Below are 27,697 nucleotides of genomic sequence, written 5' to 3'. Positions count from 1 at the left end.
AAGTTTTCAGGAGTAATGTGAACATTTGTGGCTGGCATGGTTGCTGTCATTTTCAAATTTGCATTTCTGTCTAGCTCCATTTCTGTCAGCGTGGAGCAGAGTGAACTGTCGGTGAACTGAGGAGGAGGCTGGCTCAGTGCTCTAACTGTCTACTGTGGCTCAACAACATCTCACTGTGCGTGTGTGTGATAGAGGAAAATCAGACAGAAAAATAAAGCCAGAGAAAGAATTAAAGAGGCAGAGAGAAGAGGAGGAGGCAAAGGGGTAAAAGAAAGATTGAACATAAGACAAAGGGATAGTAAGAAAGGGAGTAAAATGGGGGGAGAGAGCGTTGGAGATAAGGTGTAGGCACCTATTTGTGAGCGACCTCGTGTCTGCATGCCTTCATTCTGAATATCTTTGTGTCTGAGTGGCCACGGTTCACTGTGTCAGCAGCTCTCATTACCACACACAGCTGAGGACATCAGAGAGCGTGCTCAGTAGCTGATAAAGCGGTCTCTGTCTATCGGAATACAAACAACAACAGAGACAACAAACAAATAAACAAACAGCAGTAAAAATAGAGAGGCTAACAAATGAACACAGAATCACTAATGCACATTAAACACTTGCACACCCACACATATGCATACTGTCGAGGCTGGAAGTGGATTATCTACCCAACCCAACTGCAAAGTAGTCTGGTGCGTAGGGATTAACGTTGTGTGTGAAAGAATATTCAAATTAATCTGAATTTAATTTTAGCCAGAACGAGGCCAGTCAAGTTCCTCTAGGCTGCGTGAGGTAGTGATGTGAAGGCAGGTAAGTTGGAATACGAAGTTAATGAGTCATATAAATGGACAATTAAGTTGCATGTCAACATTCTTAATTCCCTCTAGGCCAATTAATGTGTTTACATGGGGCCACTCAATTTAGAAAGAGAGCAAATTGGTCCTGTTCACAAAATATAAGCCTGAATGTAAGATAGCCCCAGCAGATACACGTAGTTAAACGAGTGGTGTCCATTTAAGAATTGAATTAGAATGATTAGTTATGACTAAGTCAACAGTACATGTTTAGGGAGTGTGTCATTTTTGGATGGTTAACTTGACAATTTCTGAATTCCATGTATGAATACATTAACATGCCCACAGATTACAGGGTCACTTGCAAATCCACCCTCTGAGATCTATCTGAAAGCTAAGACTGCCTGTTCGCCAGAGAGTGCAGGCTAACAGGCTAATGCATAATTTAAAGCATGACTCATGCTTACTCAACTCATTACTCTGCTGAAGCTGACGTCTTGACCTTGTCTGGAAAAAAAATGTTGTGTCCACTGTGATTCAGCACTGGTTGGTTAGTCCTAATAAGAGCAGTGTCTAATGTTGAGGTGTTGTGAACATTGCCGCAAGCTATACCAAACACTGTGTGCGGGCTGGGCTTGCGTGTGTGTGACAATTTCAGTGTCCGAGATTGTCAGCGAAGTCACACGTGCACACACTGTACAGTACACACAGTTTGAGTCAGAATCTAATTTTATAAAGCAAGGACATTCGCCAAGTGCCATGAATTTGACCTTGTGAGCTGGCGCTGGCAACACAGAATGGCTACCGGCTGACGCATAGTAATTAGATGCATAATAATCAGAGCAGGGCATGTCTTGGCCTTATTCAGCCACATTCCCACCAGAGATGACGTATTGACCTCATATGAAAATACCTATATTAATATGACAGCCTTTATTCTCATCTGGATGTCTTATATTGTTTATAAAACGCCTCAGTTTAATAATGCAATCTGGATTTTTTTTATCTTGTACAAAGATTTTTGAATTTGTACAAAGATTTCTGTGTTGTGCCATGTTTTATAATAAACTGGGCCTGTAACCGGCCGTATTCAGCACACAGTGCTGTATCCAGTATGGAAGTAATGTACTACATTATTGAGTGCGGGGCATTTACTTGGGCTTATTCAGCCCATTTCCAGGCACTCAGATTATGCCTCGCACTGGACTGGAAAATCGTGTCAGTGCGGAGTTACGGGAAGGCTTTCATAGTCTGATGCATATTCTGCCTCCAGGAAACCCAACATTTTACATTATCCATCACATGGCTATAAATGGCACACCCGTACATGAAGATTCCCAGACATGAAGATCTCTGATGACGATTATTTTAAGAAAAGTGTTCCAATCACAGATACATTTTTTCATCATTTTACAGTATGCTACTACGGCATCATGCAGCATTGTAATTGATGTGATATCAGCAAAATGAGCATCTGAGAAGGGAAGACGATTCAGATGGTCAGTGTACATACAGTATCAAGAGCTCAGAAGACAAACAAACTACAAAACAAGAGTTACAGACTGGGGCCCTAAAGCAGCATGTGCAAACATATTCAAACAAATCCTGGTCCAGTAGGCACATTGTTCAGCTCTGGGTGCTGTCAGGCTGCCGTTACTGGCTGCCTTCATGTGATCAGTTATCTCTCCAAGGGACAGATACAGCAATGCACAAGAAGACGCAGAGATCTTCATCCTACGCTCTATCATTCGTATGAAAAACCTCATATTCCCAGATGTGGAGTTGTTTTTATGAATACAAAAGGGGGTGCAGTAGAGACTGGGACAGTCTAAACTTTGATATCTCAGCTAGTGTTACAGGATATAATCTGATGTATCACACTTTATCTAGTTTAGCTCAAATGTATCTCAGTCAAAACAGATCTGATTCAGTACTAGTCAACCATGGTACACAATCCTGACAAGGTGTTATGCAGCGAACAAAAAAAAAAGATTTGACAACAGATCATATCTTGGATTGCCTTGCTTGACTATTACTGCTCCAACCGTGGTAAGGATATAGCACACAGCATCACATAAATACACACCCAGATATTACTTTAGGTATTCAATTCAAAATGCTTTCTGTTTAATGCTGATATGTCACCTCACTATAATCTGACATCTTTATCCTAACAAGATTGCAGCTCATCGCAATACCTCCAGGAAAATAGCTCTAAGCTCTCAAATAGCCACATTACCGGGGATTAGCATTATATTAGACCAGTACAATATCAACTTTAAACAGGTGTTTTATATTTATCGTTTTCCAAGCTGTTAGAACGAAAAATTATTCACAATGCCTAGATACCTTGAAATAAGTAAGGACAAACGTATGGGATTGTACTGTATAATCTAAAAAAGGAGGGAAAGACATTCTAATGGGACACTTTATGGCTTTACCTCTCTGTAGATTATCAGTCATTTCTTGTGCAATTATCCCCTAATGAAGTATTTGATTTTTTTCTGTTGTGCAAAGTAAATGACTTAATTATTAGTCTGTATGGTGGTTACCGCCATGTTTTTCTACATCAGCCAAGCACGGACAAACCAAACAATGGCTCTAAGAGAACTTTTCATGTTTTTATGTTACCTGAAGGCCACCACAGCTCTCAGAAAGGCTTGGAAAGGGAGGGGTGAGCAGAGGGGTATTCAGTTGGTTGCTAGATGCCACTTATCTTACACACTTGTCCTTTAACTGTTGTGTCTGACACATTTTTATACAAGTAGAAAGAGGTTGTAAGCAGCCCCTCTGTCTTGTCTTATCTCAGCTCTTGCTTTCCAAAAAGTTATACATAACCTGGAAAAATGCACCACCCGGATCTAGAATAGAAACATTGCCCAAGTATATAGTATAAAAGTATGGTTGCAAAGGTAAGCTGCCCTTCGGTCAAGGTCAAGGACAGTTTATTCTATGCAACAGCTGCGACACTTCTAACTCATAGCAAAGGAGATGAAACATCCCCAATAGTATTGGTCAGGGTATAACGGAAGCAGCGCCCACTTGCTATAACTGCCCAAAGTGTAGCGCCTATGTATGTGGTAGGCATGATACCACAGCAGACCATTCAGCAGGATGCAGCCCCTATGTGATACTAGAGTCATGGCACCGTCATCAGCTACACCACCTCCCACACACCTTTATCCGATGAGAAGAAAAAGAGTGGAGCCACGAGTTTTAGTGTGGGGCAGGCAGGGGGTCAACCAAAAACAACAAACCAAGAGCCATGGGCAGCTATCCTAATCCTCCCACTGTTGGAGGCTTGACATATCGTAGTCCTGCTCAAACAGGTTTGTTCTTGCTATGAAAAGGTCAGAGGGATAACTGTGCATGGAGAAAAGGCAGTGACATAGCCGGTCATGTACTCCCACACAAGACAAATAAACACGGACACAAAAAAAGACAAACACAGGACTTTAGTCCAGGAGACCACTGTTTGTGTCCCGTGTTAAACTAAAAGTGATGTAGACATTCAGTCAGTAAGTCATGTGAAGCATTAGTGTTTTAAGTCACGTGACTCGTGAGTTGCTAATCACTTGAGTTGTTTGTCAAGAAAATTGGTAGCCTGTCAAATTAACATCAACCGCGCTCTTTTCCTAATCCTTATGAAGTGGTTTTGTTACCTAAATCCAAATTACTTTAAAGACAGAAGTTCATTTTGAAAAGACACTATGCATGTATCAAGCAGATATTGACACGCTATTACCAGCAGGTCCTGAACTAGAGGGGCATGAAGAGCGTCATAGTCTCAAGCCTAGGGTCGAGAATGTGTTAGCATAGGCACAAACACAGGCATGACCATGTTTCTGGGTAAAATTGATCTAATGGACCGTTTGCCACAAATGAACCAAACTACAAAAGCTTGTTTGGAAATCTTTTTTACAGAGACTGTTAATCTGGACTCAGAAATCGTTGGTGAACTAGCAAGGCAAACATAGCCATTTTGGGTCAACAAAACAAATCAGAGAAAGAGGCAGCACAATAATGGACTGGCAGTGATTGAAAGGAGATTTATTGAAAGTGTGATGTAAAAACAGAAATAAGTGCATAGAAATAAAAGCTGTCACCAAAATGATTTCCTGAGTCTACATGGACTTATTAAATCACAGTATTAAAAGGTAAGCTGTACTGGTGTCACTGGACTGCCCTGTGCATTCAGAAAGCAAGCCGGTGTTCATCCTCTAATGACAAGTGTGTGTTGGTGTCTATAGAATCACTGCTTCTTAATCTCCTAACAACCAGACAATAACAGATTTGTCTGTGACAAAAATCCTGGGCTTTACACATGTGACTGTATGTCTACCAGGCGAGTCTACCTTCATATGTGTGTGTGTGTGTGTGTGTGTGTGTGTGTGTGTGTGTGTGTGTGTGTGTGTGTGTGTGTGTGTGTGTGTGTGTGTGTGTGTGTGTAGCTGCTCTGTCTGTGTGTTCCCATGTGGATATTCCTGATGCATGTCTGTCCATGTGTGTGTGTGTGTGTGTGTGTGTGTGTGTGTGTGTGTGTGTGTGTGTGTGTGTGTGTGTGTGTGTGTGTGTGTGTGTGTTTGTGTGAGGAGCAGATTTAGCCTTTGATAAAACCCCAGTCTTTAGAGGGATTATCAGTCCATCCCCAGACAGCAACATGCTGTGCATTTATGGAGGAAATAAGTTGACCTGTAATAGACAGACAACTGGCTAAAGCTCTTATTGGAATTTGTGTCCCTATATCTACACCTTTGCTAGGAGGAGAAGAAAGCAATATCTTCAGGGGCAGATAGGCCCGCTGTGCAACACTCCCATCCAGTGAATTTTGATTTGGCGCATACCTTTATGGGTTTTCCGAATGATTTGTCATGCTATTGTTTGCCATTCGGTCTTGATTTCACTCACATCCCACCGGGCAAATGTGCAGCAGGCAGAAAAGCACAAAATGTGGCACAAAACAAGACATTAACATTTAAACCCAAACATAAAATTACTAAATAGAAATCTGCATGACAAAGTCCTGTCCTCATTTTCCCTCAGATCTCAATCATTGCCTTTTCGCACCAAAAGCAATGACAGTGTTTTTAGTTGGATTTCAGTCATTCAACCATTTTTAAACATTATCCATCAACTATTTCTCATTGCATGATTTGGATATCTCAAACTAGGACACAGTCCATCAAAAGGTCATACGATGGTGGTTGCAGGCTGAATGGTTTTCATGTCAAAGCTTTAAAATAAATCTGCAGAGCTTTTATTTGCCAAAGCAAACCTTTTTGTTGTTCATGAGCTCATAGCTCATTCAAATGTTACCTATCTGCAAAAATAAAGAAGCTCTGGAGGACTAGGTTTTCCGTAAACTCAGTCACTGTCCGACATAAAATGACTACCCCATTTCGTCATGGTGAGAGAATTACTATAAACTGAAGAGAGACAGATATAAAGAACACTATAAAGCTTACTATATGTCTTATTCTTATCTTATCCTTTTCCTCCCTCTTACCCCGAACCCTCTCATTCCGTCTTAATGCTCCTCTCTGGCTTTCCCTCTCTCCCTCCTTTCTCTGCGGCCCATAATTCACCCCCATGTCTCTTGTCCTTGCTTCATCTCCCTATGTTCCCTCTCTAACTCTTCCTCCCCTCCTTCAAATGCTCTGCCTTGTGCGCAGTCATAAAGAAATAATTTATTCCTGTCCCCCCCAGCGCGGGTATGTATTAGCATGCCAGCAGAGCCCGTTAACTTATCTCGCGGCTACAGGCACAGAGTGGTAAAACTAAGCTCTGATAGTTTGCAACAGGATGACCACAGAATGCCTGTAGCTTGGAGAATTAGGACTGTTGTCACGATTAGTGATGGTGGGGACTAATGTTTTTACTGCACTGTAACTTTACTGTACCCACAGTGCATTGTCCTGTATGAGACGCTGGTTTGTATCAAAAAGAAAATCAACACATATCCAGCTGGTGAGAAAAATTAGATGAAATCATTTTTAGACTGTTTTAGGGGTACTCATATTTATCAATTCAGTCTCTTTTTCTTGACAACTAGGTATCAAATACGAATCTGTTTGTGCGGCTCTTCCGCTTTGATGATCCAGTTCGAAATGTATTTGTCCATGCGTCAGTGCTTGTACTGGACCATCAAATATTATATGTCAGAGTGCAAAAATAGTATGAATTCAATTAAGCATAATGTAAACATATACAGCCATGGGTCAACAGTGTTTCATGTGTATCAAAAACAGATTGGACCTTAAATGCTATTCGTTGTAATTCTGGTGTTTGATGAACCGTAAAACTTAACCAGTGTACGCATACATGTATTGTAGGGATTTCATGTTATGCCCACAAGCTACATGCAGTGGTAAAACTAAACCTGATAGCTTTCCGGGGGCTGACCACAGGATGTCTGAGAGAGTTAGGCTCTTGGTAGTGATTGGTTATTCTAGGCCTAATGTTGCGGGCCTATTCTAGTCTAATGCACTGTGCATAACATCAAGCCAGCTCATGGACATGTCATGCATTACAGAAAAATAACTAGCAAAGAATTACGTAAACTAGAATGCATTGATGTCTGGGTTGGTGTCAATGTACTACTTTGCTCCTACACAGTAACCTGCTTTGTGGTCCTAATCAGACTTCACCAGAAAATGAAGTGCTTAATATTAATGTCATAGCAAATACAGATGGGATGAGAGATTATGCTGGTGCAGATTTAGTTGTGCATATGCTGCAGAGACAGAGATGGTGTGAAACCATTGCCCATTTTAATGAGCATTCCAGCTTAGAGGGATATTGAGACTTCAGAGCTGGAAGATGCCACAGATTGCTGTGCAAATGTTGTCCCATGTAACTCAATGGATTAGCTTTAGAAGCTCAACTCCCACTGGGACGGCCGTACGAAAAAAGAAACGCATTCTCTCATAAAGCGTCCACCAAATGGCAAATGTTATGAAAACTGCACTGTACTTGATAATAGCATTACAGATAAGCAATGTAATTAAGCTACACACAGCGGAGCATACTGTATTGTAGCAGAAACCATACCATGCAATGCCTATTAAGAGCTCAGTGCTGGGCCTGTCATAATGATTAGTTATGCTAAACCTGATGTTTCTGTTTTACTCACAAGTTCATTAACTGGGTACTGGACTGAATCTGCACACTTGTATTCCACAGTAGAATAGTAGGGCAGAATGGTTTTAGAGCTCCAAATGTTATAAGCACACTTAACTTACAGAGCATTTGCACATTAAATGTGCTAGAATTAAACACATATATTATTCTTATATAAAGCTACCATGCTCAGAGTTGAAATAAAACATTTGCTTAGCAGTGCAGATGGCCATTCAGCTTTTTACTCCATATGACATACACAATTACATTTACAACAATGAAGCAAGAAAGGTGAAATTCAAGGGTTGCTGAATCAGAAATGAAGGTAAGTGTGATTCCGACATGTCTGGTGGCTGGCCCAGATGAAATGCACTGCATAAACTCTCTTACCACATGACAACATCTGAGCATCCCTTTCTTTTTCTCTCTCACGCATCCTCTGGCCCTACTTCCTGTATGTATGTATGCATGACTCATCAGCACCCATACTCTACCACTGACCTACATCTGTCCCACCTGTGTGTCACAGTGTTTACTGACCCACATTCACACTGATCCACTCATTTACAGACTGTGACCTGAGCCTGTTACAAAACAGCAGCAGGGAGCCGTTTTCCCTGAATCTTAAAACTCTCCTGTTCATAAGTGCAGGTAAATTGTCTTAAGGCTGACATCGATACTGTTGGGTAACCTTACGTTCTTTTCCTTATAAATTCAATATTTTATGCTGAATTCAGGTAATTTTTAGAGTTAATTTTCTATAATTTAGCCTATAAAAGCTTTCATTAATTTACTGGCACATAAATAAGAAAATATCAGTTGCCTGAGCTTACCATTTAAATAATTGAACTTAATCAGTCTGGATGTTGTTTCCTCATTCTCATTCAAATCTAATGTTTCAAGGGCTAATGTATTTTTTGGCTAATCATTAATGTAAACAAAAAGAAATGCCTGTGCACCCCTCAGGTTGTTCCTTGCATATGCTTCCACTGATAAACAAGCTATTTTTGAGCGAACATGGTATTTTACTGTAACATCAGCGCACACAGCCACGGGCAACATCTCTGTATCTCTGCCTCTCTCTGCAGCATGGCGACAATGTGATGCTGCAGGACCATGTGGGCTGCCATGCACAGAGGCCGGAGGCGGAGCTTGGATGCCGACAAGTACCACTGCAGGCTCTCATTGGCTCTTAATGACATCATTGATTAGTGAGTCTCTCTCTCTCTCTCTCTCTCTCTCTCTCTCTCTCTCTCTCTCTCTCTCTCTCTCACACCCACATATTGTTCAAGAACAGGTTAAAGGGCTGCCTGCATCTCTCAAGATTTAACAGGCTTGCCTTAATTAACTGCTTCATAAAAACAGGCACAAATACAAATGTTACTTCTTCATTTTAAAGCTCATTCTCTTCTGTACCGCCCCCTCAGTGAACTCAAGGACTTTGAGGTGACATGTGTCTGACTGGGGTCAACTGGACAAGCTAGAACTGTACCACCCATCAGATGGCATGTAACACAGAAGAACTGATTATGAACAAATGAATTAAGCCAAACCGACCGAACTGGGTAAGTCAAGTCTGCTTACCAGAAACTTTTACCACAATGAAGTTGCATACAAAATTGGATCAGTCAGGAAAATGTATGCAATCTTGTCAAATAAAAAAACAACGGCCTATGTAGTAGCGGTGAGAAATATGATCTATCATTAACTGTCAACATTCAATTATCTAATAATTACTCTAAAGCGTACAGTAAATAGGCTGGTGATCATGAGGAGCTTTAGGGCAAATGTGTTTCTAACTGTGTGTACGGCAAGTGGGAAAAGTCAACCCGTCAAATTGGGCTTCCATTTATGAAACCCCGAGGCTGTGGTATATGACAGAGTATAAACCTTTTTCTTTTTTTTTATCCTGATTGTTGTCCAAACTGCTTTTATTGACTGCATATCTGGGGAACAATGGGTATATATTTATCCATTATAGGATATGATGGCTGTTTAAGGATGCTCCAAAGCATTGATTTATTTTTGAAAATCTAGTTTATCTTGATTCTTTCTTGCACTTAAAACAACTTTCCCACAAATAGCCACATATAGGGGCAACTCAGCCTCTAGCAAAATGTAAATGAAATTAGGAAATGAATGTTTGTGTTCTGTGTTTGTTTGGGGTGCTTGCTGGACAGTTCTACTTCCAAGTGAGCAAGGCAGCCCTACAAACAAGGACTTGAACAAGTGCTGAATCCAAGTACAAAGTGATATCACCTACCCATGTGGAGGCCAAACGGATCATAGAAGCAATATCCTGCTCTCCCAGTGACTTTGGGCTGGGACGCTGTCTTGTGGAGAGACACATTACACATTTTTTATAATCCTTAAAGTGTCTCCATGAGTTTCAGATTTCCAAGCGTGCCTAAAATGCATCCCGCCTGGCACTGCAACTCCTGAGGTTTAAATCCTTATGAGATGAGTCTTCACCTTCTCCAAAAGAAAACTGCACAGTCTCTTAATCCTCCTCTGCCGCTTAAAAGCTGCTTGATAGGTGACTCTGTACATCTTCCATGTGATTTCCACATATTTTTCCTTAACCACCAACTGGAGAAAACGCTTTGCTGGTTAATCTGGTGTTAAAATCCACCTAAGGACAGATCCCTGAGGAATCAAGAAAAAAAAATTGAAAGCATGTAGTAAAAACTTTATGTAAGTGCAACACATTTGCTCATTGCTTAAAACTGGTATAAGAAAAACACAAAATGAATCTATACATTTTTTATTAATGAAGTTGAACCAAGCAACACTTAAGGTGCGTGAGGCTGTGCTGTGTAAAAGTCTGTATGCGTGGTATGATCTGGAAAAAGTTGGAAAAACAAATGTATCCATACCAAATTTTTTACAGAACGCTGAACTAATTTTGTTTCATTTAACAAATTAATCAAGAAAGGGCCAACGGTGCCTAATACAAAGTCTCAGGGTAGGGCTACTATACAATGGAATGCAGCAAATTCAAACAAGTTGTTTGGCCACACCTTCACATGATGAAGAAAGTTTCTTAAAAAAATCATGTAAACTACATTTGTTATGTTTTAGACACCTAATAAAAAAAGATGAAAGTTTCAAATAAAGCTTCCACAGTTAGTAACTACGCCTATTTATATTGACGTGCTCCGGCGGGTATTATATATTTAAATGAAAAATGGAAAAAAAGAAGCTTATTCTACACTTTAAAAACTAAATTCAAAATATTTTTTTATCAAGTGAAAATAATATCAGGCGTTCAAAAAAAAGTTGCTTCCTTGTGGATTTGCGCTCCTTTCTGCTGGTTTTCTTTGTATGGACTGAGAACAAAGGAGCCTTTACTGTAACAAAGAAGCTGCAGCGACTTATACCTGTTGCACTGTTTCCAATCAACTATAACAAGTTTCATAGTGATTTTCGAGACCAAACTATTTTGCGTTAATCTTTTTTTACCTCCAAAACAATATTCCTCATTCGTGCAACAGGTTTAATTCTGTCACCGTTTTGTTTCTTAGAGACTTTACACCTGATTGCATTGTTCTGAATTCCCTCAGTGCACTGGCAACTTCGCAAGACCACGAACACCACTGTCATAAAACTACTGGACTGGGGGGGGGGGGGGGGGGGAACTAGTTACTAGTTACAAACTATTTATGAACTAATACTTGTCTTTTTGTCACTTTTCCAGCGTGCGTAAAAAGGTCCCTTTCTCCGCAAACTTCTGACAGGCAGTTTGCTTTGTCTTGTGCGTCGCAACATCCCCAAGAGACACAGCACAAACCCCCATCTCACCTCCACCAAGGCTCACTGACAATTCATCCTAAATATATATATTTGTTGAGTATTATTGAGCGTTTTTGGAGATGCGTGCCTGAGCATCCCCTCAAGTTCTCTCCTCAAAGCGTCAGACAAAGGAAAAGGGGACCGCTCCTCTCTCTCTCTCTCTCTCTCTCTCTCTCTCTCTCTCTCTCCCCCCTCATTCTCTATGTCTCTCACCCTCTCTCTCTCCTGCTTTGTGCTCAAGTTTTGAGCGCTGACGCACCAACTACAGCAGCAACTTTTCACTGGAAAATGAAATTCGAAAATCACACAAATAAAAAAAAAGGAGCAGAAGACAACTCACCTGGAGGTGTTTTGCTCTGCGTGCGTCGTGGAAAAAGTTTGAGAAGGCACCTCCAGCTCTGTGTTGTGGAGGAGTCCCCCCTTTGTCTGCACGTGTGATAGATGGATGGGGCTCCTTCTGGCCGCGCCTAGTTCATTTCGCTCTCCAAAGAGTCCCGCCCTCTCAAAGTCAAACAACTACATGCACAAAACAGTGTAGAAGGACTGTGGATGTGTCTTATGTCTGATTTATTTATTGTATTTAACTCACCAACTTCACTTGATTCATTTACTTAGTTTATCTTTTTTAAGTCAATCAAGTACCTGTCTCTCTCTGTCATGACATAATTATTTATCTTTGTTTCATTCATTTTATTTAATTAATCATTTTTTTCATTGTGTATTCACCCTTTAGCATCCTGCAGGTTTCCCCTCTTTCTCTCACTTCTCTTATTCTAGTGGCCACTTAAAGTAACACTTTAAATTTCTTCACTTGATTCATTTACTTAGTTTATCTTTTTTAAGTCAATCAAGTACCTGTCTCTCTCTGTCATGACATAATTATTTATCTTTGTTTCATTCATTTTATTTAATTAATCATTTTTTTCATTGTGTATTCACCCTTTAGCATCCTGCAGGTTTCCCCTCTTTCTCTCACTTCTCTTATTCTAGTGGCCATTCATTTACTTAGTTTAAAGTAACACTTTAAATTTATCTTTGTTTCATTCATTTTATTTAATTAATCATTTTTTCATTTGATTCATTTACATTAGTTTCCCCCATTTGAGAACCTCTTTTTATCTTATTCTTTTAAAGTAACACTTTAAATTTCTTCACTTGATTCATTTACTTAGTTTATCTTTTTAAAGTCAATCAAGTACCTGTCTCTCTGTCATGACATAATTATTTATCTTTGTTTCATTCATTTTATTTAATTAATCATTTTTTTCATTGTGTATTCACCCTTTAGCATCCTGCAGGTTTCCCCTCTTTCTCTCACTTCTCTTATTCTAGTGGCCACTTAAAGTAACACTTTAAATTTCTTCACACTCCTTGCTTCATAATTTCTTTCTTTTTTTGGTCTGTTTTCTCTGACTGACTGACTGACACAAACTTTCCTGGATGCAAGCGCCTGAGACTACCATTGTGTCTGGGCAGCAGCAGGGGAACAAAGGAAAAGACAAAAGAAGAAAAAAAAAAAGGTCTCGTTGTTATTTAATGCACAGAGTGGCAAATCAATATAAATAATGGCAACGCTGCTACAAGGTGAAACCTCTTAATCTAAAAAAAGCATAATATGCAAAGTAAGCATGTGAGGTTTAGAATAAAATGTCTCATTCATCTTGTTTATTCTATCCCTTTATTTTTATATATGATGCAGTAATATTTTTGCATTAAACTATCATTATTCAATTACTTAATTGTACAACCCTTATTTAATTACATAACAAGATGAATTGTTTAATTCTATATGCATGCAAATGTGGTAGTTTTATTTACTAGACTTGTAAGATTTCTCTGTTTACATCATCAGTCCAGTCTATTATTAACACCTGCTACTGATTACAAAGGTAAACTTGATAACAACCCGTTGTTGTGTTAAACTGGGGACAACGGGTAGGAATCTTTAGTTGTGGTTATACTTCTATATGCAACAGTGTTTTCTTTTTAAGACAAAGCACAGTTTATTACCTTTTAGCAAGCTCATTCCCAGGTATATAGCAACACAAAATGAGAAATGTAACAGAAGATGCTATTGGTCATGGAATCAGTGGTGGAAGTGGTGGTAGCTTTTTCCCTGTGTGTGTTGGGAGCGGAGGCAGGAGAGAGAGGGAGTAATAACTGTGTCTCCCCTCTGCCAAGTGCAAGTCTAAGAAATAAATCAACCAGACACATAACAGACACGCAAACACATGCAATAACAGTCATTAGACACACACACACAGACATGCATGTTAGCAGGCAAATCAGAATGTGGTCCTGCCTGTTATACTGCACTTGCTTCAAACTCAAGGACAGGTAGTTCTTCCATCTCTTGGCAGACACACAGTAGACAGACACATTGGAACCATTCTCACCCACAACCACCTGGGGTTTTTGAAAACAAACCAGTCAAACAAGCAACAACTTCTCTGTGAGTTCCAGTTTGCGTGATGTTTCCGTTTTCAAGTGAATGCAAGCCTACGGGAACATCTCAGGTACATAGACGGAGCCAGTCAGGTGGAGACCAGAAAACTAAAGAGAACAGACACCACCACTGTGTCCTCCATTCATATGCCAGTAAACATGAAACACGTGGTGTTATGTAGTACCAAAAAGAATAAAACAGAGAGAGGGGAGAAATAGTCATACCCCCACCATCACCTAATCCACTACACCATCCTGCCCCTCTGGGCTGAGCGTAGATCAGCTACCTATACAGACAGGCCAACATAGAGACACAGTCATGCCTCTATCACCCCCCCTCCGGCAGAGCTCTTATCCTCCCTGCTGTGGTTTTACTGGGCCACTGACTCCAGCAGTCAGTCCATTCTGCTCCGCTCTGCTCTGCCCTGGCTGCTGCCTGCATATCTCCCACTGTGGAATCAGCTGCGCCAGGCATGAGACTGCACACTGAGCAGGCTACATACAGCTTAGAGGAGCTTAACGCACACACACACACACACGGAAGTGCTGGAGCTGTTAGAAAAAATGTGCAAGATTACACCACACACTGAAGATATGATCTCCTTGAATGATACATTGATACATATTTATCACCAGGGTGTTAAATAGTAAAGCAATATGCATCGGGGTATTACAAAACGCATATGACTGCCAGCTGAAAAGAAGACAGTGTTTACATTATTTGTAAAACCAGTGGTTACACACAGCCAATTAAGCTCGGAATAAATGCATTTATCTGCATACTGGTGTGATCCTGCAAGGAGTTAGTTGTAGCAGCTCCATAAAATCACTTATGGATTAATGCACAAGTGCACACTCACTGTATTTCCTCTGCAACCACAAGCAACGCTGCTTCTTGCACACAGCTACTAAATGTTTAGTGTACTGTATAAAATACAGACATGTGTCGTCTGTTTTGTTTCTTTCACTTATCTCCTCTCCTGTCGTCCCATTTCTGTGAATCAGAACTCATGAAGCGAGGCTACGTCCTGTACATAATAGTGTATATGTTAAATAATGTGAACCTGATTTTAACCTAATAATAAATGTTTTATGAAATACATATTAACGTCTTGTTACTTACCTACTCATTACACACAAGCAATTAAACTAATTTGGCATGCACAAGAGTGCTTATTTAAATGATACTGGCTTGTTCCATACATTACATAATATAGCACATTTTTTTTATGAAAGCACATGCTTAAAGTCTTGCTATCTTAATTTAATTTTGCATCCAATTACAACATTAAGAAACGCAAAGCTCTATGAACTGAAACAACCGCTGGTGTTTATACCATACTTAATGGCTCTATATAGTCAAATGTAACTGTTATTTCACACACCTAATTAAGCTGTTGTGGAATAGAATGAAATAGAATTTTGCTAATGTATTGCTTCGAAAAAGTCCCACATAACAAGTACGTACTGCAAGGTTCATGCTGCATGCTGAAGAAGCCTTGATGCTACATTGGTAGACAGTTGTGGGTTTTATACAACAATTAAAAAGATATATCCGTTAATGTGTGAGGTAGACATACAGTGCATGTTTTTTTCTGAAGGGAGAACCATGTCATGTGGTTCAATTTTATGCATAGAATTTCAGCCCACACACAGACACACACACACACACACACACACACACACACACACACCGTAGACAGACAGACATGCTCGTCAGCTATGCTGGAGGGCCCTTGGCTGACTGCTGCTAAACCAGCCCTTCCCCCCATGATAAGGGTCTGTCTGGGAGAGGGGGAAGGGAAATCATGACTGTCTGAACACCAGACAGCCAGCATACAGCACAACGGGCTGGATAGATAAATAGAATCCGTTTTCCTGGGATGAGGCCCAAGAAGATTTACCTTTTGAACTGATAATTGTGTTTTCTCCCATAAACAGCCTTTTATTACAGCTACTCCTCATCATTCGGCCAATTAAAGTGACCCTGGTATGTGTGCAGATTTTATTAATGTTGTAAAGGTGCAACATTTTATTCTTCTGCAGGAATACATTTTAGGCAATTAGACAAACCTAAGCAGGCAAAATAACTGGCCACTCCAGAAGCACATTAGTAATGAAACAGTGCTGTTAGTCATGGGATGGTGACAAAACTGCTCGTCTTCATCGTGTGGCCGCTAGGTGAATGGATACACTACCTTTACAATGTACAGATGTGTTAGTAGTAGCCCTCTCCCTAAAGCTACATCTAGTCAGGACAGGTTAGCCTTTCATGTTGGTTTCTTGGCTTTAGAGAAGTCTGTGCTTATTGACTATCCTGGGGATGATGTGACAAAGGATGCAGGCAGTACATATTTATATCTGCAGGTGTTTTCTATAATGTATCGTCTTTTAGACAGTAATTGTTTAGTAAAATATCAAGGAGGAAACATCAATCTGTCAATGCATTGTTAGCCATTATTATGTTTTGCACTTGTGAAGATTCATGTGAAGGTAATGTTATTGATAATTTTGTAGTGTTGTTTGGTATTTGTGAAGACTTCAAACCAAACGATAATCCGAGGTACATGTCAATGAATGTGCCTCAGTGTTGTTGGGATTACAATTTATGTATAGTTCTAAACTATGTCAGGTTTTATGGCCTTATAATCATCAGTATGGGACATCCAGTCCCTAAGATACATTTTGAATGCATGATGTAGACTTAAGCCTTATGGGGCTTAACATGAAAACCTATGAAATATGTGTCACGATAGGGTTAAAATAATCTTATTGATTTGCTCCGTCTGAGTCTATATAAATGCATCTATTTCTTGGCTCCAGGGTGCTGCTGTAAGCTTCCCAAAGGCTTTAGAGAATCAAGACCATGCATCCTAAGTCTATAGAGGGGGTAGCCTGCTATAAAACTCTGAAAATCAGTCTTGCCTATTGTAGTGTAACTGGGAAGTAAAGTGTGTGTGTGTGTGTGTGTGTCTGTGAGCTTTTTATAAGATAAGATAAAATAAGATAATCCTTTATTAGTCCCGCAGTGGGGAAATTTACAAGCTTTCGAAAAGCTTGGTGGACCATCTGTGGGCCATTCACACTCAATGTAGAAAACATTGTTGTGCATTTAAAAGTCTTAAGACAGGTGTGCAGACATGGACAATAGCTACTCACTTAATGTGAAACGACGTCCCTTTTTCTATAGATGGAGATGTTTGTCTTTAAATAAACAAATGACCTATAGAACATGTGATCTTTCATTTTCATTTCACATTGTAGTCCCAACAATAAGGTTTGCTTCCCTCTTAAAAAAGTAAGTGATTACTGTTTTGTATTTGTTATCAAACAATTTTGGATTTATATCTTCTTGGAAGAGTCAAAGAGAGATTAAAAGAATCAAGAAAGAGTTGTAGAGTTTCAGTTCCAGCTGATATTTATTTCCTTCCTTGAAAAAGTTCTGTACACAAGTTTATATCAACAATCTGACAGGCAGTGAATGGACACAATTTAGCTGGCATGAGTCCCCCCCTTTCTCTGAGTCTCAAAGAAAGGGTGGTTCCTTTGTTTATGGCATGATTAGAGACAATAAATGATAATTCTACACAGCATATTGCACAGGATGGATGAAAAATAAAGTCAATATATTTAAAAATGCTTTCATATATATATAAAAAGAGTCCTGAACTGACCACCTTAAATGTAAGTAAGGATGTGTAAAAGATAGCAGTTCTAGACAGTGCCTGTCCTCGATAGCACGACGTACATAAACACACAATCTTTTTGCTTTATGATACAGTCAAATATACAAAGATCGAGTTCACGTTTCATCGTTTTTCCTCATTTTTTCTATTTTTTTCTGAAAAACACAACAGCTAATAACCTGAATCTGAAATACAAATGCTATTCACCATGCCATAAAGATACTAAAACAAGTATTAGCTAATAGTTAGCTGACAAGTACAAAAGATTATATATTCAAATACAATGAGAAACGCAGAACAAGAAGGTGTTGCGGAACTCAAGTCAGAAATTTGAATATGCTTGATGTTATCATCCTTGTTGTTTGCTTGCTGTATTGATAGCCTGTTCAATCCAGAGGTTGATTGGCAAATGTGACATCAATTAATGAAAACATCAAGAAATATGTCAAATTTAAAGCTACAATCTCCTCATTTGTTGTCATAGGCAAGTTGTCTGAAGGGAAATGCAAAAGAAAAACAAGTGGCTGCTTAAGATAGTGATGCTGTTAAAACCACATGGTCCACAGGAATAGCCTCTAGAAATAATGCATTCTTGTCTTTAAGGAGCCTGCAGACTGGCACTGTAAACGTAGAAGGTAGGCAGATACAAAGGCTGGTGCTGCTTTCAAGTGCTGTCGGAAAGAAATCGCATTTGCATCCTTTAACTGCGTGGTTAAGTATATCATGCCTGTACTGACAATTATGGATGTTAAGAGATCTGACATCAAAGGAGTCGAGTCAGTATGTGCTGGTACAAGTTAAAGAAAGTTTTCCAAATTTGTGAATTGAAACACACCTAATAATATCACCTCCTCTGGTTGGGTCAAGTAAATAAAAAATACCTTGGTGCCTTCAATTCCTTCAAACAAACATAGGCACCACAGTGATAGGAGGTCTATTTTGCTGGCTGTCTTTACAAAAGCATCTGAACAGGCGATAGAAAATCATAAGTACGAGCTTACCATGAGCACTTGAAGGCAGCATGAAAACCAGCCCGCCGGGGTATTAAAATTAGGAAATCCAATACAGCTGTATTAGCAGGCTACACACACCGATTGTTGACTCCCCCATTTTCTATATAGATTTGTACAAAAATACACTGAGAAAATAATCAAACTGTTTCCTCTCTTTAAGTGTCCAAAAAGTGTGTACATTTAAATATAAAATGAAATGAAAAGTTGTGTTTTGAAAACTCTAGCCCTTCGCCTGAGAAGGAAATGTGACAGACAGACATACAACCGTGTAAGAAAAGAACAGGACTAGATCATGTATACAAGGAAAAAAAACAAAAAAATGATCAAGTCGAAAATGCTTGGCCCAGTATATAAATACAACATCCCATATAAAATGGCATCTGAAAACATGTACAAAACAAAGTTCAGAGGATGAAAAAAAAAGAATCGGTGAGGATTTCTCTATAGCTATCATCTGAAAGGAAAGAATTTTGGTCCTGAATAGTAGAGAACACGTGTATAAAGTTCAGCACAGATTTGAAGTTACGTTTGAATCCTGAAGTTTGAAAAAATTACAACAGCTGGTGATTATTTCAATGTCCTTTTTTTTTTTAAAAAAAAGAGAAGAACCGAAAGCGAGCGCCACCTATCCATTTAAATAACCCTAATACTAGTTTCAAACTGCTCGACAGTCTCACAGAAAATCTCAGCACAAGATAGGAACAAAGTAGGCTATCATGCTTAACATGTTTTTTTGCTTTTTGAGAAAAATATTCGACTTTAAAAAAAAAAAAAAAAAAAAAAAACATCAACCCACCTCGGTTTTCATTAAAAATACCACAATAAAAAAAAAAATGTCGCACGACAGTCCTATATCTGTACCTTTTTAGTGGTGAAGTTCACTTGGCGATCGGTAAAAAGTTGTGAAATGTCCCCTCTCTTTTTTTTTTTTTTTTTTTTTTTTTTTTTTTAAATCAGCAACAACATTGATTAAGTGAACGGCGGACCGCAGGACGTGCAAATCAATCACAGTTAAGCTTGTTTAGTTCAAAAAAAACAGTTCAGGACTGAGCGTTTCACTGTCAGGAAACCCAGCCAGTCTGTCATTTCTCCTCCTTCTCGTGTTTGCTCCACTTTTGTGGTCGAATCCCCCCCAGTCCACGCATCCGAAGAAAAGTACAAAAAGCTACTTTTTCCGCTTTAAAGTTTAGCTTCCCAAGGATTTGCAGCTCTTGCCTATTTGGACGAGACGGGACTAGTTTCAGTGGGTTGTTCACTAGTTTTGTGTACACAAACCAGTACGCCCACCGTGCCAGGAACTGCTGTTTCTGGTCAGATTTTTAGCTATTTTATTTTTTGCATTTTTTGCTCACTCAGTATGTGAACACCAAGTTGGAGATGGTGGACTCCAGCCAGTCCCCGGAGATCATCTCGCTGACTTCGGGAGTGCAGTAGTCGGGGAACTCGAAGTGGGAGCCACCGGAGCCGGACTCAAAGTTCAAATCCAAGTCCCTGTCCAGCACCGAGGAGCTAAAGCTGCCCAGCGACATGCTATCAAAGCTGGGGCTCGGGTTGATGTCGAGCAAGTCGTCCTCGAACTCCTCATCCTCCGAGGAAGAGGAGGAGGACGAGTGGGACGACGCGGAGGAGTGGGAGCCGGAGGGAGTCGGCGAGGAAGCCCGCCGACTGCTGTATGTGTGCCCGCCGCTGCGATCCGAAGACCCGCCCAGGCTGCCGGTGCTGCCGGGGAGGCGGCGTCCTCCTCCCTGCCGCTGGCCGCGTCCTCGTACAGGCTGAGAGGGTCGCTGGAGTCGGCCGAGCTGCTGAGGGTCGGGCTGGCCGGGACCACGACGGAGGACGCCGGGCTGACGCTCATGTTGGCCCCGAAGACGTACACCCGCTTGGGCTTCTTGAGATCCGGTATCTGCTTGGCTGCTGAGGAGACAGATTTGGACTTGTAGAGAGAGTTATGGTGGTGGTGGTGGTGGTGCTCTGATGTGTGCTCAGAGGCAAAAGGTGATGCTTTGGTGGTGGTGGTGCTACTACTGCTCCCGAAAAGTGATTTGTGGGGTTTGCTGCTGCTGGGTGATTTGGATCCATTCTTCCGGGAAGATGAGGATGTCTTAGTGCTGGTGTTGTTGGAGCTACTGTTGAGTTTCTCTCCCTTGTCCCCGCCACTGCCAGGCTTGGAGGCGCTCGATTTCACCTTCTTCCTCGGCCGGTACTTGTAGTCGGGGTAGTCCGCCATGTGCTTCAGCCTGAGCCGCTCCGCCTCTCTGATGAACGGGATCTTGTCGCTGTCTCGGAGGAGCTTCCACCTCTTCCCCAGCCTCTTGGAGATCTCAGCGTTGTGCATGTCCGGGGACTGCTCCATGATCTTCCTCCTCTCGATCTGGGACCACACCATGAACGCATTCATGGGTCTCTTGATGTGGCCGCTGGGTGTCTTGCACCACGCTGGGTTCTCTCCCAGCTTGTCCCCGGCGGTGGAAGACGCCGTGGAGCCCGGGGAGAGAGGCGAGGCGGCCGGGTCCAGGTCCATGCACGCCCCGGAGTCGGAGCTGGAATCCCCGGCGAAAAAGGACAGAGCCTCGGCGGTGCTCTCCGTGTGGCTCATTTTCTGCACCATGCTGCCCGGTTGTACACACACACACACAACACACACACACACACAGAGGGAGAGCAGTGTACTTGCTCTTTCTCTCTGCTTGGTCCTTCGATTCACTTTAAAGCAAACTCAGCTCTTTTCTCTCCCTCCTCCTCCTCCTCCTCCTCCTCCTCCTCCTCTCTCTCTTCACAGTTTGAGTAAAGAAAAAGAAAAGTCACTCCTGAGATGTGCAGTAAACTCGAACAGTTCAGTCCAGTGTAGCCTTAAGAGGCTAGATGTGTAAAGAAAAGGGAAAAAAAAAAAAAGTTTAATTTCCAGTTTCTGTAGGTGATAAAACAGCACTGAGTACCCTGTTATCTGTCTCTCTCTCTCTCAGTCTCTCAGTCTCTCTCCCTCCTGTGTTAGAAAATCAATTCAGCCGTGTGGTGACTGCACACAGTCTATGCAGTCTATCCACACTGTAGCCTTCAGTGTGTAAAGAAAGGTAAGTGCTTTTCTCTGCATCAGCTAGAAACAAAAGCCATGCATGCTGGGGAGGAAAAAAAAGAACCTAGAGTTACACTGTCCGCCTTCCATCTGCAGACCTGCAGTCGAGTTTCAAGCAGCCCTCCAGTCCCGGCCCCCCTTGCTTGTATTTATCCCTTCCCGAGATACAACGGCGATAAAAATCCACCAATGGCCCGCTGTCACTACCCTGCCTCTGCGCTAAATCCACACCCACCTCTCCACCGATTGGCCAAAAATGGAATCTAATAATAATCAGCGTGTGCAATGAGGAGCCTCGTGTCTGACCTCATTCCAGAATACAACAAGAAACTTCAGTTTTTTTAAAGAGACACTGGCTTATGTTATGGAACCCCTTTTTTTTTTTTTTTTTTTTTTTTTTTTTTAACCCTCCTACCACCAGCCCATGTGTGTACCATTAACATATAGAGCTATATAGGAAGTTAAGTATACTTTACCATATGGAAACTTTAACACGGAGCACAGTTTGTACTGAGAATACAAGAAACACACCATGGCTTGCAATAATTATCTCATTTTCTGTGTTGGTGTTATGAATGGTGCACACCTTTGTTACTGAACAGAGACAATCTGGACACAGAATGCATTACCTATAACGTGTATAGTGATTAGTAATATCAAAAGAGTTGGCCTTTTACTCATTTCTACCATTGATAATTGTTTTTTAATGATGTGATTGTTAGCCTACAGGTGGCACAGTGTGAAACAACAGTTGAGCATCTCTTCACAAACAGGGAAATGTCTGTCGGACACATCATGGTGGTTAAGCTGGTGTGAGAAGAGAAGACTCTGAAGCAAGCTGTATGTGCTCTGTGCTTTCACCCTTCTCTCTCTCTCCTTCTCCTTCTCTTTCTCCCTCTCTCTCTCTCTCTCTATGAGGCGGGGTTGGGCGGTCCTTTGTCACATAACACACATCGAACCAACCCCTCTCCAGAGCACCAGACAGAGAAAGGAGAGGGAGGCGAAGAAAAGCAGAGTGTGTCTGCAGAGCACCTCTAAACTGTGACACAAACAAGACAAACCCACGGCAATGCACATTTTATTATTATCCATTTTACGCACGGATGACGTTCTATCCAATTTACTACAAACAAGATAAACAGTGTCTATACAATAAAGAATGGACAGAATAAACACAATAATGCTCAGACAAGTGAAATCACAACATTGTTAGCCTGAAATGCCAACTTTACACTATCCGAGTGATCATAATCATTACCTAATACTATGTTTCATTTGTTTCTACTTTTTTGCTTTTAACAATAATAAGTATTAACAAACACCATTATGTAGTAAACACCTGTCGAACTTTGTTTTATTTTTTCTTCTTTTTTTTTTTTGCTAGTTCCCCCTAACAAAATAATGACTGAATTTATTTCACTTTTAAAGCATCAACGAGTCTAGAAAAACAAGGTGAGAGATGAGGAGGGAGTCCAGCAGACACACTGTGGATGGAGGTGTTGGATGGTCGCTAGATGGCGTCGCAGAGCCGGAGAGGACTCAGCTCGGCTCTGCTGCAGAACATTTGGAGAAGGTAACAGAGATCAGACCGAGCATCCAGAACAGTTACCAGGGGTGAATTACATAATGCCTCTGTGATAGAGAGACATCCAAGCGTGCTTGTGTGTGTGTGTGTGTGTGTGTGTGTGTGTGTGTGTGTGTGTGTGTGTGTGTGTGTGTGTGTGTGTGTGTTGTTAGAGCAAAGTATGAATATCATAACTGTGGAAATGTAGACCATGCAGTGTAATAAATATGGACTTGGTAAAAAATCAGCCTCAGTCACCGCTGAAATGACTACTGCACATCAAAATTACATCAAAATATGAAATTAATTGGGAATGGGTCTGTGTGGGGGGGGGAGAAAGAGAGAGAGTGAATGATAGATAGATGGTCAGACGTTCTGTGTGTAAATTAAAGGAGAGTCAGAGGTGACTAAGATCACCACTGGGAAATTAGTATGAAAGTATAGTCACCAGTGTTACTGGATGCATTTCACTGCGTACAATTATATTCAATATGGCCTCATATCTGCAGTGCATCCAAGTAAAGCAATGGGTAATTGGGCTCCAATTTGTGTGTTCATGGAGCAGAACTGCAATGGAAATAAGAATGTTAACTCGTAAACTCTCACTGCTGCTCAATGCCATTTTAATAAGCAACTGCAGGGAAAACGTTATAGCGTCTACGCTATATAGAAAATTCCCTCAGGAAAGAATACTTTAAATCATACTCTAAGGTTTAAAATGATTCTGTACACGTATAAAGTAAGGACATCCAAATAGTACAAACCTTTTCTTCATACTTTTTTTCTCTCCTCCAACAAACTCTCAGGAACTCAGTGCACCTGGAGTGACAGCTGGCAGGCTTTTTAAGCACACACCTTATTCAGTACCTTGAGCAGGTGTCCTCTATTCTATTATATTCTTTTCCACAACCCAAAGATAAATAAGACCTTTCACCTAGTTTGGGCTTCCTAGTTAACTTGAATACACATGCCTTTTTTTTTTCTTGGCTGCCCATACTTCTCTGTCTCTCTTTCTTTCTCTTTCTCTCTGTCTCTCCCTCCCTCTCTTAGTGCACACATTAGTATGCCACACACACACCCAGACAAACACACACACACACACACACACACACACACACACACACACACACACACACACAAACACACATACACACATGACCTGAAAGGATAAGTAGTGCATTCAAACTTTCCTCTCTCGCTTTCTCTGTCTCTCTCCCTCACTCTCTTTTACTGCCATTGTTCCAGTGAGGTGCAGCTGCCACGCGAGTTGGAGTGGGTCGCGTGCCAACCCTAATCTCAACAGGTGTTCTTTTGGGTGCCCCCCTCCCCCACCTCTTCTTCTCCCTTTCTTTGTATGTACTCACTCTCTCTTTCTCACTCTCATTCTCTCTACACCCCCTCACCCCTCACCCCCACCCCCCATGCACTTCACTTTACTAACTACTTCTCTTGCTCTCTCCCTCCCATTATAAATTTGCCTTACTAGAGTGAAAATGAAGTTCACTCCTGCCAAAGCATGTTGTACACAGTTTACTATGTATATATATATATATATATATATATGTGTATGTGTGTAAGAAGATGAATTATTTGAATATGACAACATTATATACACTGCACATACACAAAGAGTTACAAAGAGTTAGTTCAAACAAATAGTTAAAGAATAGATTTATCATTTAAATAATGAGATGAGGAAAAAGTTTAACAGATAAAGGTGAGGATGGTGAGGACTATAAAAGACAAGAGATCAGCACATTTTGTAGGAGCTCAGTCCGGTTTCATTTTTTTTCCCTCAGGCTGAAACATATTTTGTTGCTTCCATGGCAATGTCAGTTCTTCATATAAATATTGAATTTTGTTTTGGTCTGAGAGCTTGTCAAACTCTTGGTATGGTAGTTTGATTTTGGCAAAGAACTCGATCTCTCTGTTTTTATACAGGCTTGCGGTGTACCAGGAAGTCTTGCTCCCTCTCTGCTCTCACTTACTATCCCCCCCCCCCCTGTACTCACTCTTCTCACCCGTCTCTCATTCACTCCTCTGTCTCTGCTCTTTGCCTCTTCTCTCTCCATCGCTCAGCTCTCTCTCCTTCTCGCTTCAGTTTAGCTCAGCTTGTTTTATTGGCATGAATATTAGATGAACAGTGTTGCCAAAGCACCCCCATCTCTCTTTCTTTTCTCTCCCTGTCTCCCTCTCAAGATAAATCTGATCTGAGGTCATCTGTTATTCAGAACACTGACACCATATGGTCAGCCACCCACTCAGAGTACATCCAGTCAGTTTCATGAAAACTTAAAATCTTCCCATATTAAATATCGATGGCGCTTTATATTGACCGGCTGTTACAAACCCTGCTTAGAGTTTAGCCTGCTAGAACTTTGAAATAGGTGATCCATGATAAAATATGTTGACCTTAACAAGTCAACTTTTTAGAAAACATTGCTTAAACAAGGGGCTATATTCAGACATAAGTAAAATATAATATAAAAAGAAAAAAATGCAAGAAAGATAAAGAAGAGCACTGTTTAAGGAAAAAAAAAATACTTTAAAGTATACATCAAAAGGGAAATGTCTGCCCGTGTACTTGAAAGCCATAACAAAAAACACATTTATGTTACCAATTATGATTCTGCTCTACTACATCATGCTGTTAATCACAGCCACAGCAGGTCAACCTCAATTGCAATAAAAAATATGATGCTTCAGGCACTACCTCGGTCAGAACCTCAAAAAGCAACAGACACAGGCAGCGGTTTCCCCTTCTCAGCCGGTGTTGTTCTATTCTTCGGGGTGTCAGTGATGTGAAGAAACAAGAAAAGTTTTGTTTGTTTCAGGATATTTTCATGGAACTGATTGAATGTCGTCATGCATCCCTAGGATGTCACCATCTTTAACGGTCCTGACTATCTTCACTGCATAAACTGGTGTGCTGTATCATACTAGACAGATGCACATACACTCCGGTATCTTCGTTGTTATTTTGCAACAGCTTGATATTGTTCGAGCAAGAGTTAATCAAGATAACCAGTCGATCTGGTGCGTACAATCACACTTTGACAAAGCCAGCCACTCAAATGAGAGACGGCAGGTGGACCACATACCTACCTCCTTCAGTGGCTGTAAAGGGATTTAATCAGCGGGAAGAGGAGGCATTTATAAAGGATGATTAGAGATGTGGGTGAGAATTAAAAATCTGTGTGTGTGCAATTAGAAGTGTCTACTGGTTGAAGACAGTATGATCAAATTTTATAAAGTTGCTCAAGTTATTTAAGAGAGGTATATGTGGATACCCCTTCACAAATGAAAGAAAAGCCACAGGTATACTGTGCAAAGTACACTGTTAACCAGGTAGATGCAAAACACTGACACCAAAATTGCGATGGGCGATTGGATAACTCCATACTGTGAGTTTTAGGTGAGAGGAAAAAAATAAACTCTACCTCATGAAAACATTCTGTCCTCACATGACAATAAGGCCCACAGCATGTATCACAAAACTAAAGTAGATACAATGAAGCTCTTTGATTTATTATATTTTGACTGTCATCAAAGTCAATGTTAACAACACAGACTTTTACAACCCTATAACAGACAGATGGCTGGTTACTGTATATATGAAATGTATTTATTCAGTCGTATTTCTAAAGCTTTGTTTGAACAGGTGTTTTCAGACACAGATACTGACAAAGATGCAGACATAAATACACACAAAAGAACACATACACACACACACACACACACTCTCAGCAGTCAAACTCTTATCTTAACTAGAAAGAGCAGCTGCAAAGTGTGACCCTAGCTTAGCTGTTAATGATTGGTGGTGCGTGTGTGTGTGTGTGTGTGTGTGTGTGTGTGTGTGTGTGTGTGTGTGTGTGTGTGTGTGTGCGTATGAGTGTATACTTATTTTGCCCCCACAATCTCTCCTCTTTCTCAACTGACAAGAGCACATTATTAGTGGTCCAGCTTTGATTTGTGAAGTTCAGCAAGGTGAATTTGAACATCTGTCGCATTTCAAGGTTGTTTCTGTAGGTGAGAGCAAATACAGGCTGTGGGGCTAAACTATACCAAGGTAGTGAGTGAGTGGAATACATACACATACACACACACAAACACACATTAAGCAAGTAAATGTGAAACAAGGTAATATGCATGATTACTGCATTTACACATTTGTTTTATATTTGCACAATGTTATGAGGTCATATGATAAAAGTTGAATC

The 27,697-nt window shown here is 40.7% G+C and overlaps 1 protein-coding gene and 1 long non-coding RNA gene across 2 annotated transcripts in view; both read right to left on the bottom strand.

Moving 5' to 3' along the window:
- The window catches only part of LOC129110012 (uncharacterized), a 78,063-nt gene extending 67,558 nt beyond the window's left edge, over positions 1-10,505 (bottom strand). The window contains exon 1 of the long non-coding RNA XR_008532109.1: positions 10,168-10,505. This is a non-coding gene — a long non-coding RNA (uncharacterized LOC129110012). The remainder of the gene's footprint in view (positions 1-10,167) is intronic.
- Positions 10,506-19,661: 9,156 nt separating this feature from the next.
- On the bottom strand, positions 19,662-22,138 carry sox4b (SRY-box transcription factor 4b). The gene is given in 2 exon segments (XM_054621165.1): positions 19,662-20,569; positions 20,572-22,138. Coding segments are annotated over 2 exon segments (1,254 nt in total). The 5' UTR covers positions 21,449-22,138; the 3' UTR covers positions 19,662-20,192.
- Between the last annotated feature and the right edge of the window lie 5,559 nt (positions 22,139-27,697).

The sequence above is a fragment of the Anoplopoma fimbria genome, chromosome 20 (genome assembly GCF_027596085.1).
Source record: "Anoplopoma fimbria isolate UVic2021 breed Golden Eagle Sablefish chromosome 20, Afim_UVic_2022, whole genome shotgun sequence".
Lineage (NCBI taxonomy): Eukaryota > Metazoa > Chordata > Actinopteri > Perciformes > Anoplopomatidae > Anoplopoma > Anoplopoma fimbria.
This window is presented reverse-complemented; position numbering and strand designations above follow the sequence as displayed.